Source organism: Hermetia illucens, chromosome 5 (genome assembly GCF_905115235.1).
Source record: "Hermetia illucens chromosome 5, iHerIll2.2.curated.20191125, whole genome shotgun sequence".
Taxonomy (NCBI): Eukaryota; Metazoa; Arthropoda; class Insecta; order Diptera; family Stratiomyidae; genus Hermetia; species Hermetia illucens.
Window position 1 is genome coordinate 81,538,639 of NC_051853.1, and position 19,859 is coordinate 81,558,497.

The window sequence follows — 19,859 nt, forward strand, 5'->3', positions numbered from 1 at the left end:
TCCCCACATGTTAAAAGCCTTCTGATGCTAATCTTAAAATGGATACTTTTTCCGTTTCATGTTTTTTGGCTCTCTCGTCCTGGATTTACGCACGCAACGATGATGGACTCATGCAGAAATCGCAGTCGAATGCAAGCCAAGTGGTTATTCGAAATGTTGGATTTGGACTATCTGGAAATTTCTCATGTGAAGTGACAGCTGATGCTCCATATTTTTCGACGGCTACGGCAGCAGTTCAGTTGCAGGTTGTCGGTGAGTTTTCTATTTGTATGTTATTTGGGGAGAGTTAAGTTTCTGCAGGCGTAAGGTTTATCGATGACCCAAATTTAGGTTGATGTCCTGCACGCTGAAATGGCCTGTAACATACGTTTGGTTCTCGAAGTAGTAATGTGGCCTACCTGGTGGAATATTTGATTACCAATGTTGGAGTTTTATCTTGAGCCTTCGATTTAATTCGGACTAACTCTACGTAACCAGGGCGTATATACATTTTAGTATATCTCTAAAATATATGAATTAGGTGAACTGAAACTAACCCAATTTGCTGAGCATATACAGACTGCGGTAGTTATTATTGAAAGTAATATCAGACATGATCTATTTGCCATTTTTATGTAGCGGACATAGCCAGAAGCCCAAATGTATGTCAGATTGTTCAAATGTTCAGGCTCCAGCCAGAATGATCGAAATCGAAAACACAATTTCACTATAAATTGATATAAGACTGTCATAAGCCCCCATGTGGGGCATAAGGCTTCTATTATCCTATTGATTGTTACCGATTCCTGGCGGAGAAGTTTACAGTCTCCCTCGATATACATAGGTCTAAGGGAACCCACTCGTGGGTCATCCTTGGATAGTAGATTTCATTGCACTGCATCATGCGCGATAGAGTTGCCAGCTTTCCTCAATGTGTGGCTTATCGGTTGCCTTTTCCGCTTTGTAACGATGCCACGGTTATTTGTCTTTTAGGCCGGTGAAGTTTTTCATTTGTTATTGCATCAGGCCGGAATACGCTGTCGACATTCGGTGCAGCTGTTGGTAGGGACAACGCTCCATAGATACTTAAACTGTTCGAGGCATTTTCTTGTAAAAAGGAAGGGTACGACGACCCGTTAGACTGAGAATCTTGATTGCTTTCTTCTCCGTTTGGCCAAATTCCGTGAATCGGTGAATACCCTGCAGTGGTCATGTTCCGAGAGTAAGCCACAGTCGTTTGTTGGCAGTAGGATTTGTATCGACTCAGTTGTGAATGAGTACTTGAGTCAAATCAGAGTAATGATCTCGAGCGAACGCAATGCCAACCACATCGCCTGGGGTACTGTAATCCGGTGGTGTACCGTTACGGTCTTGAATGAAGTGCTCTAATACACTCCAAGGCCCTGATTCTATTAAATTGTTGCGCCAACGATATTAATTTTCAAGGCTCAAAATGACAAGAGGAAACAACACCCCGAAAAGTTCGAAAACCGTCTGCCTAAAGTGAACATCGAAAACGGCGTGATAACGATCGAAGACTAGACCGCCATCTTTAATCAAAAGGAAGGCAAGACATTTCCGAAATTCTCATTGAGATCGGAGACAGCGGAGCAGAAGCGTTCCCTATACATAAAACGAATGGTGATGATTCAACGAGGAGTCGAATTAGGTCCGAAGTCAACAAAGAACGGGCCACTGAGAGAAAAGACGTTGTAGTTTAGTTTAGAGCCTACGTGCTCTCTGGTAATCTGAAACATTGGATGTCTCAAAGAAAAGGTTGCAGTGGAAGATATCATCAAACAGAAATGTTCAGAGATAACCAACGCTCGGATGCAAATTATTTAGGCTTAAAAGGAGGTGAAAAAACTACTTAAAAGCGAAAAATCAGAACTGGTTGTGTAGTATGTAGGGTGCGTATGCGTGTTACAGTGCTTAGATTATGGGCACAGGTCAATAATCTGTCGGGGATGTGCAAGCAAGGCAGGGTGACATGGATGCGGCTGGGTAGGGCGCGAAAAAAAAGAGTTGCACGAGGCGAGTTGCGTTCTCTGCAGCGATCGCGATGCGTCTGCTGGGATCTGTGTGCTCGAGGCAATATCAATTCTACAGGGCGAAATGGGAAAGGGCTGGTATGTGGCAAAAATGATCCGCATCCTACAAATTAACATTCACCGGAGTGCAATCGCTCACGAGTTGCTAGCGTAGGTAAAAGCCGATCTTGACCTTCCCTCCAATCAATTTCTCAATAGTCTGAGGATTATATCCATTCTTAATAGCGGTGTCAGTAATATACTGTCGTTCCTTATTGAAACCGTATTCTGAAAGAGGGTATGTGATCAGTCGGTGAATCATGCAATTATAGGCACCCATTTTTTGGGAAAATGTCTGGTGCGAAGTTGCTGGTATCGTTCTCCGCGTTGCTGTAGGTTTACGGTATATTCCGAACTTAAGCTTCCCGCTAGAGTTGACGATATTTAGGTCCAGGAAGAATAATGCTCTGCTGGACGCCGTTTTCGGCACGGAGCCACGGATCCTGGTTGCGGGTGACTTCAATGCCAATGCGTTTGGGATATGTTCATTCAGAGTACAGATGGAAACGAATATCGCAGAACAGGGCTCGTAGTTTTAAATACTGGTCTGTACGGCAAAGTCCCGACACCCTGGCTGCGAAGGAAGCACCCCAGATGTAAACTTTGCGTCGGAACCTCAGTAGAAGTATATAAACTAGTGTTTGACCATCGGAGAGAACGCATCTAACGCTTGCTTGAAACAAGGTGTTTCTCGCCCCTCTTGGAAGATGTTGAGGGTTGCGCTCTTCGATTGAATGAAAAGAGACCCTGAGTTAGCGTCTGAATACCGACCATTGTGTATACTTGACACGGCCGGGAAAGTGAACCGATACATACTGCCGGAGATTGGTCCTCAAGGCTTGGTTTATCGAGCTAAGGCACACAGACGTCGATTTCAGTGGGTAGTGCTCCTCGTAACGTCTGATATCAAAAAGACATTCAATTCTGTAAGGCGGATAGATATGCTAACCACACTAAAAAATTAATTAATTCACCTTCTACAATAGATAAAAACCGAAGCATCCAATATCGATCGGCAAGTTGATTATAGAGTCAAAACCGGGAAGAATAATGAATAAGGTTAATCATCTTGGGTTGTGGCTCGACCCGAAAGTAACTTTTGCCAGGAAAATCAAAATGGCTCTGGATAAAGAAGAAGCTAGAGTTTCGGCCTTAAACCGGCTAATCACGTGGGTAGTACAGGAGATGTTTGCTTATGAATGCAAGTCCGTTACGGCGGGGAAGTATGGGCTGATGTCCTTGCAAGGTGGCGTTTGCTTGTCACACTGTCCCAACACTTGCTGATAGTGATTATAGAAGTCATCCCCGTTGCCCTCCTGGTTAAAGAATATAAAGGTGTATACAAGCGGAAGAGTGAAGACTCAAGGGAAAACAGGAGCGTATACTAAATGAGTGACAACTCTTTGCAAAATGAGTCAAGAGGCAAATGTACTGCGCGGCTCATTGGCAATATACATCCGTAGCCAAGTCAGATGTGTGAGGAGATTATTTTTTGCATTATCCAGTTTATCCAGGAGGTGTTTGAGGAAACATGGCATCGTCATGCAGCATGCAGCATGGATGTCACCAATGGCGACAAAAAAAATTATCTGTGATAGAATGCAACCCTGTCGAACGCCGATTTTGGCTTAAATTCCTTTGAGATGTTACCTAGATACTATGCAAGACATTTTAGAACGGCATATGTCACGCTAATATTAGTCGTTAGTTTCTACTACAGGTAAACTTCCTGTTAGCAAGATAGAGCGGGGTTCTAAACTCCAGAATAATTTTGAGCGTATTCATGTAGCCGGTACAGGATGATTCGGAACAGAATCCGCTCTCTGTTAATCAAACTTTCGTGGGATTGTTTATGTGTTCCAGAATTACGCTACTCCAAATCAACTACTTTACCTCCAATACTGCGAGGCTGTGTTCATTGGTTTTTGGTAGTCGGCTAGAATTTTCAAAACAGAGCGAATGGCACTGCGATAGATTTTGGCTTTAAGACTTTCGATGATGGGTCAATCATAAACCACGTCAGGTTGCACTCATACGTAAGGTAATTTCTGACGTAGTTCACCATTAGCCCAGAGCATTGATTCCGCATATTTAAATGCTGCAGTTACCGACATGCCATTATTACTGATAGTGGTAACGCTGCGGAAAAAGTTTCTGGGTTTCCAGAATATCACCGACCTTGATCATTTCAAAGCTATGCGTTCATTTGTTAAATCGACACTTGAGCATAATCGGTACTTTATGAGAGTCGATGATGGATATCCCCATTTCGGATGTGATCAAGACGTGTCACGCCATTTGATACTCAGACCCATAGAGAGCGAAAACGCTGACGACATTGCGATAAATTTTAGGTTTGAGGCGTTTGTTGAAACGTCGATCACAAGGAATGCCAGTTGTGTACCGCACTTCATCCACGTTGCGTTAATGCGGCAAGCAATTTCGTAATGCAGTTTTCCTTTGGCTGATAGAATTGACCCGATATATTTAAATCGCTCAGTTCCGGTCAGGTCATGGCCACTGACTACCTCTATCATGGGGATCGGTCGTCAAAAATTCAGTTTTATTCAGATTCAATCTGAGATCGTGTTGCATGGGGTGATCATTCCATTTCTAGACAAGTTGCTCGAGATCATTTTGGCTATGAGGCACCAGGAAAATATCATCTGCATAAAGCAGAGTATAGAGCACTGGACCTTGGACGTCTCGTGTGACAGTGCCGATAACAAGAAGGAGGAGGAGTGATTAGAAGATACTTCCTTGATGAACATCGACGGAGATACGAAGTGGTTTTGATACATCTGCCATATTGAACCCAGCGCACGGGTTCCTGTGGTACTAGGTGCTGTTGTAGAGCATACTGGATAAGTCCATGGGGCACACAGTCAAACGTTTTCTCTAAATCTAAAAATGCAATGTAAAGAGGGCGATGTTTATCACGGTGCGCAGCTGTATCGCGTCGGTAGTTCCTCAATTCTTGACAAATCTGATTTGATTTACGGTTATTTGAACGACTTCACGAATACGGTTGTCAAGGATGCATTAGAAATCTTCATGGTATGGGACAGTAGCCGGATGGGATGGTAATGTGAACATCCTGCTTTCTTTTTCGAGATTTGAACTGAGATACTCTTTTGCCAATCAAATGGAGACCTTCCTCAATACCTCGACTAAAGAATTTACATAGCCACAGTATTGGTTCCCAGGTTTTCGCTTTTCAGAGGTCAGATGTGATTTCATTAGTTTTATTGCTTCCTCGATTTCAGTGACGTTGGCTAGGGGAATTGCTCTACTAATTTTTCTGACTGATTTCGTCAGGCCCTGTTGCTTGCTTCAATTTCATCCGTTTTATTGCTTCATCGACTTCAGTGACGCTGGCTAGGGGAATTGCTACATTAATTCTCCTGACTGCACTGGCAAAATTTTACAATGACCCAAAGACGTTCTCTATTCTTGCTTCTGTTCACCTCCTCTGCCACTGGGATCTTCCTAGGTGCAGACTGCTTCGAGTCGCGCGGCTTTCCTCTCGTAACTCCTTCTTTGGTTGTGTTCCTCATTGGTGGACTTAACATCAATGGCGGATCAGGACTTGATGAGTTTCTTAAATTATCCCATCTTCCTCCTCTGTATATAATTTTTAACAAAACTCTGGAAGATGCGCATTCCTCATCATCTTCTCCTACATAAAACTCTTTTTGACATTCTTGTCCTTAAAGCGGATACCATACCATAACTGTGGACCACCGCCCTTCCTCTTTCCCTTATTATTGTTCCAGAATTTTCGAGAGATACGTGAACGACTGGTTGACTACGCACCTCTTAGCGTAAAAGCAGTACGGTTTTGTGAAACATCGATCTATTGCTTCAAACCTTCTGGACTTTGACCACTTCGTTGCTAATTGCTTTAATTCAGGACAGAGGGTATACCCTATTTACGTGGATATTTCTAAAGCCTTTAATTCCGTTAACCACAATATTCTCCGCTGAAATCTTTCTCTACTGAACTTCTACTCCTCAATCACCCCATGGTTCTCCTGCAGATTTCCTCTTCCTCCTCCTTCTGATGTTCCGGAAAGCTCTATATTAATCGTATTTTCTTGACCTTCCTCTATCCTCATCTGGCTGAGCTTGCTTTACGCAGAGAACCTTAAGTTATTTATCTCTCTTTCTTTTCCGCTGGATTGTGCTCTGTTGCAGTCCCGCCAAGACACTCTGATCGATTGGTGTTCGTTAAAAACCTGACACTGAATTTAAGCAAATGCCATGCGATGTGCTACTGGTTTAAACCCTACCGGCATTCCTTCCCTACTCTCTCACTGACCTACTTTCATGACCTAAGTGTCATCATATCAACCGCGTTTCTAAAATGGCTGGTTTTATCCTTGCGATCCTCATCCAACTTTATGTAAATCTAGCCCTCTTGAATAATTTGCATACTTGGAGTTTGGTCTTCCTTCTGCTACTGTGACTGTCACGTTCTTCTAGCGATCCTTCATGTCTAATTTTTTTAATATGTGTGCCCTTTCCAAACTCTTTCATTATCTGATGAACTGCTCTGCCTTTTCGAATACTACGTAGTGCAGACATTTTTGCAGTCCAATTCGCGGAGCTTGATAATTACTTTCGCTCTCCGATTCCGCGGTACTATACTGGCCTGCAGTTTCGGCCCTTTGACTCTGTTAAGTTTCTTATTTCCTTCTGAGGACAACACGTAATTAGAAACTTACTTTTATCTCTTATTGTTTTTTAACTCAATTAAATCAGTAAAATAAATTAAGCAAGAAACTGAACATGGCCAAACTACAGAAATCTTGGACTGTAAAAGTAAAATAGTTGATATTTTTTGGTGCACCTTATATACTGAATTTATGCATTAGAAACTGTCATACTTATTTCCCACACTTGCAACTGCCACAGGCTTGGGGATGTGTTTTTCTAGTCTAGACCAGGATGTCAGCTTCACCTCAATTTGTTAACATATAGAAGACAGGGGCAGGGGAGGAAAGTAATGCATTCTAGCGGAATTGTGTTATTCCGAATCATTTGTCATTAGATTAAAAAGTGGACATCAGAATATATTCCACTTTGATCCTTAGCCTCCAGAACGTTCCTTTTCACCTGCTGCTTCTGATTATTCATGGATACTGGCCTGACATCCAATCTGTTAACACTTTTAGCTATCAATTTTCCGTGTTTCCCTTCAGCTATCTTTCTGCTACATTTGGTAGCAGAATTCGAGATTTCTGCACAGAAACCTCATTCATTTGGAAGATAATTTTTTCTAATCACTTCGTTTTGGTTCTCCACATTTTCCCATTCTACAAATACGCCCACAATAAAAAGTCATTGTGTCGTCATAAATTCATGCTGAGTAATGGCATGCCGGCTTTTTCCCTGGTGATCCCATATTTGGAAAACGATGGCGAATGGGAGTACACAAACACCTGCTCCTGACGATATCCGCTGAAACTAAGATGCGAACCTACACAGAGACTGTGAATGACATGCTAGTCTCGTACGGAATTCCGCACTTGCTTAAGAAATGTGTCAAGACGACATGACTACATATGTTTTGGGGGACCTCTTGAAACGTTTAAAGGATGAACGCGATGACAAGGTCGGGACAGGAAATTTGAAATTTACATGAAACGAATGTTATGTCCTCGTCACACATTTTCCTGTTTCATTGTTTGGAGTGACTGCGGAAGTGACACGTTTAAATACTTGTTCTCAAGTGGCTTACTACCCTTCCCCCATTGTGGGAGCCATTTTCAATGGAGCTTTGGTTACAGTGTATGGTAGCTATAAACAGACATAATGACTCGACTAAGATGAGCCTGTTTTGTGCAGTGAAGCAATTTATTCGAAGAATTTCGCAGGCCTGAAAAAGTCGAAGTGGTAGTTTGTCAGACTGATTCATTGGCAATCTATCTGATTCTAAGGTTGGAACTCAGCAATCGTACAACCCTAAAGTCATACTCACTTGTTTTTATCACCGCTTTACTTTGGCTTCCTGAGAACACAGCCTAGTATGTATCAACTTGATAACCACCTTCGCTATTAGTTCTAGTCTAGAAAGGATTCAAGGGTTCAAGGGATACAGTTGAACAGCATTTTCACCCTTGTAGTGTGCTTGACGCTCCATTTACCCTCTATTTACCAAAAATCACAAATGCTGTTGCAATGCGATGTCAAATGTCATGTGGTTTGTTCCAGACCGTAACTAAAGAATATGCTTAAGTTCCAAGACAACATACATAACCCATATGTGCTTGTCTTCTAATGTCTCCACGAATGACACCCTTGCGTTTCGCTCCCTGAAGCGTCGACGCGCTAATTCTTGAAGTGTCTTATTGAATGAGTATACAATATGCATACGTGCTGACATTTCTGATGTTGACAGCTTGTAAGGTGTTAATGTTTTGAGGCAATTAAAGACGTCCTTGTGTTTATATAAGAGAGCAGAGAACTGCTGTGGGTGGTGTACATTTGTTTTTGGGGACAAGTGACAACCATTTAAATTGTTGTCTAGTGGCTGCTATTTGAGGGAAGAGGGTTGAATATTTCACTTATTATAAAACATACCAAGGATAAAATATTGTTCATGCAAGTTTTGTGTGAAGCTCAAGAATTTATCTGGTACAGAACGAGGGCGTAATTATTTTCTGCAGAGTCAAAAACAAATATTCGCGTATCCTTCACATATTTTTTGAGCATCTGAAGTCACGTTCAGACGTCACTTTGTTTCGAATTGTCGAATTTTGCTAAAGTTTTTCTTACCGGGCCTTTTCTATATATTTGCCGGTTGTCTATTTGTCTGTCTGGCACATATAATTTCGTCTGTCAAGCAGATGGGAACCATCAAGACCCAGTTTGATTCCAATGCGTGAAATAGTCTATCATCATCATCAACGACGCAACAACCGGTATCCGGTCTAGGCCTGCCTTAATAAGGAGCTCCCAGTTTTGCGCCGAGGTCCACCAATTCGATATCCCTAAAAGCTGTCTGGCATCGCTCCATCTTAGGCAGGGTCTGCCTCGTCTTCTTTTTCTACCTTAGATATCGCCCTTGTAGACTTTCCGAGCTGGATCATCCTCATCCATACTACATCTATATGCAGGCTACGGAATCGTCCATCCTCATGTGGGGGGCCAAAAATTCTTCGGAGGATTCTTCTCTCGAACGCGGCTAAGACTTGGCAATTTTTCTTGCTAAGAACCCAAGTTTCCGAGGAATACATGAGGACAGGCAAGATCATAGTCTTGTACATTAAGAGCTTTGACCCTATGGTGAGACGTTTCGAGCGGAAGAGTTTTTGTAAGCTGAAATAGGCTCTGTTGGCTGACAACAACCGTGTGCGGATTTCATCATCGTAACTGTTATCGGGTGTGGTTTTCGACCCTAGATAGGAGAAATTGTCAACGGTTTCAAAGTTGTATTCTCCTATCTTTATTCTTCCCGTTTGACCAGTGGGGCTTGATGTTGTTGGTTGGTTGTTTTTCGGTGTTGACGTTGCCACCATATATTTTTTCTTGCCTTCATTGATGTGCAGCCCAAGATCTAGCGCCAATTGTCGCCTGCTCCAGCGGGTGGTTCTTCCCATGATGTCGATATCGTCAGCATAGGCCAGTAATTGGGTGGACTTGAAGAGGATCGTACATCTTGCATTTACATCAGCATTACGGATCACTTTCTCGAGGGCCAGGCTAAAGAGGACGCATGATAGGGCATCCCCTTGACGTAGGTCGCTGTTGATGCCGAACGGTCTTGAGAGTGATCCTACTGCTTTTATCTGGCCTTGCACATTGGTCAGGGTCAGCCTAGTCAGTCTTATTAATTTCGTCGGGATACCGAATTCTCTCATGACCGTGTACAGTTTTACCCTGGCTATGCTATCATAGGCGGCTTTCAAGTCGATGGATAGACAGTGCAATTGTCGTCCATATTCCAACAGTTTTTCCATCGCTTGCCGCATAGAGGCTGTAATTCAATCAGCTCCTGGCGAGTTAGTATTTCTCCGTCGTCTTTAGTTGGCGGGACCTCCAACTCGCCAATGTTCTGGTTGTTCACCAGCTCATCAAAGTACTCAACCCATTACTCCAATTTGCCCATTTTGTCGGAAATTAAATTTCCCTCTTTGTCTGGGCAGGATGAGCATCGAGGTGTATAAGGCTTCATCCTGCTGATTTGGTGGTAAAACTTGCGCGCGGTTGCTTCCTGTACTTTTCGAATTCACAGACTTGTTGGTTCTCCCAGGCTTCCTTTTTCCGTCTGTGAAGTCGCTTCTCCGCTCGACGGAGTTCGTGATAAGTCTCTGCGCGTGCCCGCGTTCTTTGAAAATGCAACATTACTCGGTATGCAGCATTCTTCCGTTCCGTTGCCAGCTTACATTCATCGTCAAACCAGCCGTTCCGACTCCTTTTGCGGCTGGGGCCAAGTATGTTTGTGGCCGTGTCAATGATAATGTTCTTCAGGTGGTTGTGAAGATCATTTGTTGATGCTTCATCTCTAGGTCCTCTGTTGACTGCGGTTATTGCGGCATCCATTTCCCTCTTATAGGTGTCGCGGAGGGCTGTATTGTGGATGGTTTCATTGTTAACTCCCACCTGATTGTCAGAGGGGATTCTAGGTAGTGTTTTTATTCGAGCTCGAAGCACCGTGCCAACGAGATAGTGATCCGAGTCTATATTGTCTTCTCCAGGAAACCGGTCCCTGTCCAACGCATCTCCTGTAACGCTGTTTCATCAGCCCTATATTGGGGCAGGGTATGGGCTATGGGCTCACGTTCCATGAGAAAATGCGCAAATCGTTCTTCATTTGTCGTTGCCGGGTTCGTCGTTGTATAATCCACCCAGTGCGAGACTCCTGTTGTGGCTTCGTAACAAGTTGTTTTCCGTGTAGGTTGGTCCGCCCTACCCAACCCCCAACCTGGAGAACCAGTTGGTTTCCCGTTTTTTTTGTCCCGTCTTTAGGCGCGGGAGACTCGCCTTCATCCTCCTCCGTCTGCAGCTTCTCGTTAAGAAAGAGCTCCTGGCTGTCATCACGTGGAGGTGGAGATAGGCTTTGGTAGTAGAGCTGTTGGTGTTGGTTCAGCAGGCATTTCCCAGGTTTAATGCTCCCAATCCACCACCCAGGTTTAATGTACCAATCCACGTTTCGCCCTGTGACCTATACTACCCTTTGACCACCAACCGTGTAAATTACTGCTAGAAATACCAAGGTTTACTGGACGACATAATTTTGCCATAAGTGAAAGGGTCCTTAAATCTATAAAAGTGGTAGTGTAGGGTATCTTTTATTAAAGCCAATTTGTGCACGTTGTTAAGGTTTTGTGAAAAACAAAACCTTGCTAAAGCTGGTTTGCTGTCTAGCTGTTTACTTGTGAACCTGATACAGTATGGGGCTTGTATCCGTCCACAACCCACTATGAAACATCCAATTCTCTGTTGACAGAAAAGCAGTACGCGTTCTGGATCTTCATATTCATTTTGGTATTCAGGACAAAAGGGGGAATTTTTAGTTCCAAAACGATGTAATTCTGGCGGTATTCACATACAATATCCCTATAACTATTCATAATCCAAAGGTGAGTATTTGGAATCAGTCTATGTGTTCTTCCCTGCTTCCCTTTGGTGCATCATTGCCGTGTTCGTGATTTCCTGTTTTCCTCTCATTTTATGGGATTGAAGTTATCGCGTGCCTCCTAATTGTACAATGATTATGTCACTTCAACCACAATGGCAATAGCTATTATCCCCGCAAACCGGGCTCCGGCTGACGTTGTTCAGAATACGATCGAGTTATCACAAATTGATGTTTATACTCGTATTCTGGCTCAAAGTAGCTTCTTCGGTCGATTGAGCCCTTCAATTTTGGGTGTTATTCTAGTTAGTTACCAATTCTTTCGCTTCTGTAAAGTTTTCTTTGAAATTGAACCAATAATCCAGCATAACACCGTGATACTAGGTGTACAGCTTCTCTAGCTCTATCTTCTCTATCAGATGCTATCCCGCAGGAACCTTACAAGTTGCAACTGGAGACTAATAACGGCTCAGTCTTTTATTCCATCAACACTAACCTATATGAAACTAGCCATTCAATGATCAGTCTGACCAATGTTTCACATTTCCAGGCACAATTGCGATCTCATCAGTATAGATAGTTAACGCGGCGTGCCACGGAATTTGGATTAGTAGCACAAGATTGTAAATTTGTTCCGGTGCAGTGCATGCATCATTGAGGTTTTCGTAAACATCACAGTGAACTTCGGGCAAACAATTCTTCTGCCTTCCTTTACAGTAAACGGTATAGCTTGATGACTACTATATGTGTGGTGTTCACTAATTCGCGAGATGACTTCCTCCTTCAGCACACCGTTTACAAAGGTGCTATCTAAAAACGCCTTCCCTTTGTGGAAGGTATAGGTTCTCCCTATATTATCAAGCGCAATAAGTAGCGGCAGGAAGGCTTCCGGCAGTACCAATCCCTTACCATTTAACATTTTTGCTTCACCACTCGATAGATCATTGTGCAAGATGAAGATTTACACTTTTATACAACAAGGAAATCAGATTTCCGACCATATGGGCTCTGGCACAGGTTTGAGTATTTTGATGAACTGCCTAACAACCAAATTATGGGCGAGTTGGAGCTTACTCCAACTGAAGACGGCGGACAAATGCTACTACTGCCAAGCATGGAAGAAACAGTCGGGCAATTCATCGACTTAAAAAAGATAAGTAGTTAGGAGCTGATGGGATTTTAACGGAACTCGTTAAATATTGCAGCGACCAACTAGACCACACGGTTCATCAATTGATGCCCAATATCTGGGACACTGAACCGATGCCCAGTGACTGGCAATGAGACATTAATTGAGGTCGGAGGCGATATAATGGAGTGCAGCAATTATAGAGGTATCAGGCTCAGAACTGTTGGAATATGGACAACAGTTGCACCATCTATTCATCGACTTTAAAGCCGCCTATGAAAACATAGGCAGGGTAAAACTGTACACGCCCATGAGAGAATTCGGTATCCCGACGAAACTGATAAAACTGATTAGGCTGAACCTGACCAATGTGCGAGGCCAGATAAAAGCAGCAGGATCACTCTCAAGACCATTCGACATCAACAACGATCTATCACAAGGGGATGCCCTATCATGCGTCCTCTTTAACCTGGCCCTCGCGATACGCCCACCGTAACCTATTGAACCGGATTTTATCCACAACCGGACGGTCATGGTATCGCTCATAGATTTCGTCACTGTGTAGGCTACGGAATCGTCCATCCTCATGTAGGGGGCCAAAAATTCTTCGGAGGATTCTTCTCTCGAACGCGGCTAAGACTTGGCAATTTTTCGTGTTAAGAACCCAAGTTTCCAAGGAATACATGAGGACTGTCAAGATCATAGTCTTGTACAGTAAGAGCTTTGACCCTATGGTGAGATGTTTCGAGCGGAACAGTCTTTGTAAGCTGAAATAGGCTCTGTTGACTGACAACAACCGTGCGCGGATTTCATCATCGTAGCTATTATCGGGTGTGGTTTTCGACCCTAGATAGGAGAAATTGTCAACGGTCTCAAAGTTGTATTCTCCTATCTTTATTCTTCTTGTTTGACCAGTGCGGTTTGATGTTGTTGGTTGATTCGTCTTCGGTGCTGACGTTCCCACCATATATTTTGTCTTGCCTTCATTGATGTGCAGCCCTAGATCTCGCGCCGCCTGCTTGATCTGGATGAAGGCAATTTGTACTTCTCGGGGGTTCTTCCCGTGATGTCGATATCATCAGCATAGGTCAGTAGTTGGGTGGACTTGAAGAGGATCGTACCTCTTGCATTTACCTCAGCATCACGGATCACTTTCTCGAGGGCCAGGTTAAAGAGGACGCATGATAGGGCATCCCCTTGACGTAGACCGTTGCTGATGTCGAATGGTCTTGAGAGTGATCCTGCTGCTTTTATCTGGCCTCGCACATTGGTCAGGGTCAGCCTAGTCAGTCTTATTAATTTCGTCGGGATACTGAATTCTCTCATGGCCGTGTACAGTGTTACCCTGGCTATGCTATCATAGGCGGCTTTAAAGTCGATAAACAGATGGTGCAACTTTTGTCCATATTCCTACAGTTTTTCCATCGCTTGCCACAGAGAGAAAATCTGATCTGTTGCTGATTTGCCTGGAGTGAAGCGTCTTTGGTATGGGCCAATGATGTTTTGGGCGTATGGGGCTATCCGGCCTAGCAGGATAGCGGAGAATATCTTATAGATGGTACTCAGCAAAATGATACCTCTATGATTGCTGCACTGTGTGATATTTCCCTTTTTATGTATGAGAGAGATAATGCCTCTTTGCCAGTTGTCAGGCAATGATTCGCTGCTGGTGGTTGATGAACCACTTGGTGTAATTGGTTGCCTCCATATTTAACCAATTCGGCTGTAATTCCATCGACTCCTGGCGACTTATGATTTTTAAGCTGATGAATTGCACAGACTTGTTTCTCTATACTTGGTGGTGGCAGTGTTTGTCCGTCGTCTTCAGTTGACGGGACATCCAACTCGCTGATATTCTGGTTATTCAGTAGTTCATCAAAGTACTCAAGCCATCGCTCTAAAATGCAAATTCTGTCGGAAATCAGATTGCCCTCTTTGTCTCGACAGGATGAACCTCGAGGGGTGTAAGGCTTCATCCTGATGACTTGTTGGTAAAGCTTGCGCCTCTAGTGCGGTTGCTCCCTGTACTTTTCGAGTTCGCAGACCTGTTGGTTCTCCTATTTCAGTCTGTAAAGTCGCTTTTCCGCTGGCCGGAGTTCGTAATGACTTTTCTGCGCGTGCCCGCGTTCTTTGAGAATGCAACATTACTCGGTATGCAGCATTCTTCCGTTCAGTTGCTAGCTTATATTCTTCGTCAAACCAGCCGCTCGGACTCCTTTTGCGGCTGGGGTCAAGTATGTTTGTGACTGTATTTATGATAACGTTCTTCAGTTGATTGTGAATATCATTTGTTGATGCTTCATCTCCAGGATCTGTGTTTACTGCGGTTATTGCAGCATTCATTTTCCTCTTGTAGGTGTTGCGGAGGGCTGTGTTGTGGATGGTTTCAGTATTCACTCTCACCTGATTGCCAGAGAGGATTCTGAGTGGCGTTTTTATTCGAGCTCGGAACACCATGCCAACGAGATAGTGGTCCGAGTCTATATTGGCCCCCCTGTATGTTCTAGCATTCATCAAGGCTGAGAGGTGGCGGCGTTCGATCAGCACGTGGTCAATTTGGTTGAAAGTGGTCTCGTCTGGAGAGGCCCACGTATGTTTATGGACCGCTTTCCGCGCAAACCAGGTACTTCCAAGAACCATTTCGTGTGGTACTGCTAATTGAATAATCGGCAGTTCGTAATCATTTGTATCTTGGTGTATGTTAAGCTATGGGAGCCAAAGTATCGCCTGAACACGGGGTTCCTCCCTACTTGGCTCTTAAATTCCCCGAATATGATTTTGATATCATATCTGGGACAGACTTCGAGGGTTCGTTCTACTGCTTCGCAGAAGGTATCCTTCTCCGACTCTTCAGTCTCCTCTGTAGGGGTGCGAACGTTACTGAGGGTCATATTTCTAAATTTGCCTCGCAAGCGCAGAGTGCATAGCCTTTCGCTTATGTTTTCAAAGCCGATAACAGCAGGTTTAATTTTTTGGCTGACGAAGAAAACTACTCTGAGCACATGGTTTACTGGATGACCGCTATAATATATGGTGTAGTGACTCTTTTCCAGGAAACGCATCTTGTCCATCGCATCTCCAGTAACGCTGTTTCATCAGCCCTATATTGGGACAGGGTATGGGCTAGCTGCTCATCAGCTTCATATCTGTACAGGGAGCGCACGTTCCATGAGAAAATGCGCAAATCGTTATTCCGTTGTCGTTGCCGGATTCGTCACTGTGTTATGCGTCCAGTCCGAGGCTCCTGTTGTGGCTTCGTAACAAGTTGTTTTCCGTGTTGGGTTGTCAGCCCTACCCAACCCCTAACCTGGAGGATCAATTGGTATAATTTGTGCGGTTTTTAGGCGCGGGATACTTGTCTTCAACCTTCTCCGTCTGCAGTTTTTCGATAAGAAAGAGCTTGCAGCGGACATCACGTGGAGGTGGAAATAGGGTTTGGTAGTAGAGCTGTTGGTGTTGGTTGAGCAGGCGTTTCGCAGGTTCTATGCTAGATCGTAGGAACCAATTCACGTTTCGCTCTGGGACCTATACTACCTTACGACGATTATATCCATGGAACTACGTAAGCCCGACTGTACATCAGATTTTAATTCACGGCCCAGAAACTATTTCGCACGCCTAATCAGATTCAAAATTTTGTTACTGGATCTAAAATGAATAAAGGGCAAATAAATATACATTCATATTTTTTTCTTTTTTTTTGTTTGATTATAATCATTTTTTATTGAAGTGATCCTTATCTTAATATAAGTGAGGAAAGTAACTATATTTAACAACTGAACCAAGCTTTGAACATACGTTAAATGTTCCAGGCTTTTTCACATTCATTGTTTCAAAGTTTCGCGTTTAATGTATAATGCGAAATTACATCCTTTTTTGTTTTTTTTTTTAATTGCGGTGTCCTAAGCCCGCATAAACTTAATGCCGGTCCGGTAAATCGTAGTCATTTTGTGTTCTGCGAATTATATAAAGGAACGCTTTGGTCGCGCTGCTCTCAGAGCAGAGGTAAGGCAGCGTCTGACAATTTGCCTCTGCCCTGGTAAGAAACCGTAAAGCCGTCATCGCCTAATGCTTTTTTATAGTTTATCTATGTTTTTATCCATTATTTATTATTTACTATAAAATTCTAAGACGAAAAAAAACTGATAAATACAAATGCGAAGAAAGTATTTGTACCGTTAGATGGTAGTTGTATTTGTACCGTTAGATTGTAGTTTCTCACAGTGGTAAGTTTTTGAAGTGCGTTTATTGAAAAAAAATGGCAAAAACACGAAAAATGAGTGATATCGACCGAGGAGAAATAATTACCTTATTTCATAAAACATATAGCACACGACAAATATCGGTCGTTGTGGGCTTTTGTCAGTCCTCTGTGGCTGACTTTTTAGAAAAAATGCGAGCCACTGGGTGATCTGCCCGGAAACAGGGTTCTGGAAGGCCGAGAAAGACTACATCAGCCGAAGACAGACTAATGCGGAGATTCTGTCTGCGGGACCGGTTGAAAAGTTCATCAGACATTGAAAATGAGCTCAAGGGTGCCATTGGGACAGAAATTAATGCATCAACGGTTCGTCGGAGTCTCAGAGAGGGCTGGTTTCATGTCCTACGTACCGCAAAGAAGACTTTTTTAAATGGAAGCATGCGAAAGCAACGCTATTTATGGGCAAAGGACCACGAAAATTGGACTTTAAAACAATGGTAAACTGTAATATTCTCCGATGAATTCCAATTTAATATTTTTGGGTCGGATGGGATGCACCATGTTTGGAGAAGATCAGGTGAGCGATTCAGTGGGGAGTCTATTCAGACCATAGAACAACAGCCGGTGAGCAGGGTGATCTGGGGCTGCTTTTCGGTTTTTGGTGAGGAAGGACTTTCATTAATTGATGGAACAGTCAATGGTGCAGCCTGTCAACGAATCTTGGAAGAGCATACATACTTTGTATTGAAGAGCAATATCAATGAAACCAACGTAATTCATTCTTGTTTGACCTTCGAAATCAATATGGGAATGTAACATTGTGGATGAACTAGTACATTATTAAACTCCTTATTTCCGGCAATACTGATGAGTTTGATTCACGTGTGACAGGAAGAAATCAGACGTTCGGACAACAGACTCATATGAGACTCGAATTCCCAGAAACTTCTAAAAGACTTCTATTAGGCTGTTGCACATGAAATGGCCGATTTGGCATCAAGGTGTCAACTCAGTTTTGACCATCGTTGTGATAACAGTGCATAAAAGGGGGAAAAAGATGAAAAGGAGCCAAGAACGTATATTTTTTTCTGTGTTAGTTCTAACTCGGTCATAAAGCAGTGGATGCGACCAGGAACATTAACAGCGCATTTAGAGTTGATACGGTAAGCGAACGAACCACACGGCGCTGGTTTGAAAAATTTCGGTCAGGCGACGTAAACCTTCAAAATGAGCCACGTGGACATCCGGGACCATCGATTGACAACGACCAGCTGCGTTTGCTAGTCGAATCCGACACACGTCAGTCTGTGAGAGACATTGCAGTGAAACGGATCGTACACTATTCGACAGTTTCCCGCCACTTGCAACAACTTGGAAAGGTGGAAAAGCTCGACAAATGGGTTCCGCATGCCCTTACGGGGCAAAACATGGTGCTTCGAATGAAAATTTACAGTTCTTTACACTCCCACAACAGAAGCCATCCCTTTTTACACAGAATAGTGACACGTGATTAGAAGTGGATATTATACGACAATCGTCGCCGGTCAGTACAATGGCTAGATGCTGATGAGCCACGAAAGCATATGCCGAAACCGCGCCTCCATCCAAAGAAGGTAATGGAGACTGTTTGGTGGTGTTTAGCAGGAGTTATCCACTATTCTTTTTTTGGCACCTGAAGAAATTATAAATGCACAGAAATGCTGTGCCCAACTCGAGGAAATGCACTAAAAATTGAGTATTCAACGGTCGAGATTAGTCAACAGAGATGGTGTGATACTCATTGACGACAATGCACGACCTCATGTTTCCAGAACAACGGTTCAAAAATTGAACGAATTGCAGTATGAGACTCTGTCTCATCCACGATATTCACCGGACCCTTCGGCAACCGACTACCACTTTTTCAAGCATTTGGATCATTTTCTGGCGTAAAAACAATTTAGGAATGAAGTAGCCATCAAAATTGCCGTCGACGAGTTTATAAACACCCGAAAATTGGACTTCTACGAAACTGGCATACATCGCTGGGGGAAGTGTCTTGAATCGACTGGCACCTGTTTTGATTAATTAAATAAATTTTTGTAGGCTTTACAGTCGTGTCAAATTTTAGTACCAAATCAGCCATTTCATGTGCAACAACCCAATAGAAATCTAAACCGTCAAGACAAATGCTATACAGGAAGGGATAAGAAACTGTAAAAGGCGGGATGACATGTACAGTATGAGAAGCCAAGCCTGTTTAGAATTATTATCGCAGCGAGGAGCCAAATGCATCAGAAGCCTAGCCAAATACAAAGTTTTCTTAAATAAAATGTCATTTCCATTTTGCAGCCTCAAAAAGTTTGAAGCCAAAATCTACAAGAATCGCACTTTAGTGTCTTTCGTTTTCAGACTCCACATTGAGTGTAATTTCGTATTGAGACCATGGTCCATGGTGGTTAGAACCACGCGCTCATTACAAAATGAGGTCAAAAGAAGAAAGATTAAAGATTAATTAATGAGAAAGTATAAAGAATTATTTACGGCAATGTCGCTCAAACTAAATAATGCTGGGAAAAATATCTGTGGGTGAAAAAAAGGTACTGGTCAATTAAAGAATTCTCCAGGTATTCTTGTGTAAAAGTGATTTCTTTGAAAAATATTTTCGCCGAAAATATTAAGACAGGAGACAATTTCCATAGACCTACTGTCACAGACAAACGGTTGTCTTTCCTCATCTTTTCAAAGGAAAGAAACAAATTTCAGAATTTCAAACATTTCCGTAAATATACATTTAGGAATAGTCCTCGGGCAAGCAAGCTTACTTTTCACCGTATTTGCTTGTTGCTTCTTAGGAATTATTATTTTCGGGGTTCTCTACAAGCTTAACGTGTTTTC

The 19,859-nt window shown here is 43.1% G+C and overlaps 1 protein-coding gene across 1 annotated transcript in view; it reads left to right on the plus strand.

Annotated features, from left to right (window-relative positions):
* Nucleotides 1-19,859, plus strand: part of LOC119658244 — a 419,442-nt gene that overhangs the window by 137,949 nt on the left and 261,634 nt on the right. Inside the window, exon 4 of the mRNA XM_038065521.1 lies at nucleotides 117-252. Coding sequence (XP_037921449.1) covers nucleotides 117-252 — 136 coding nt within the window. The remainder of the gene's footprint in view (nucleotides 1-116; nucleotides 253-19,859) is intronic.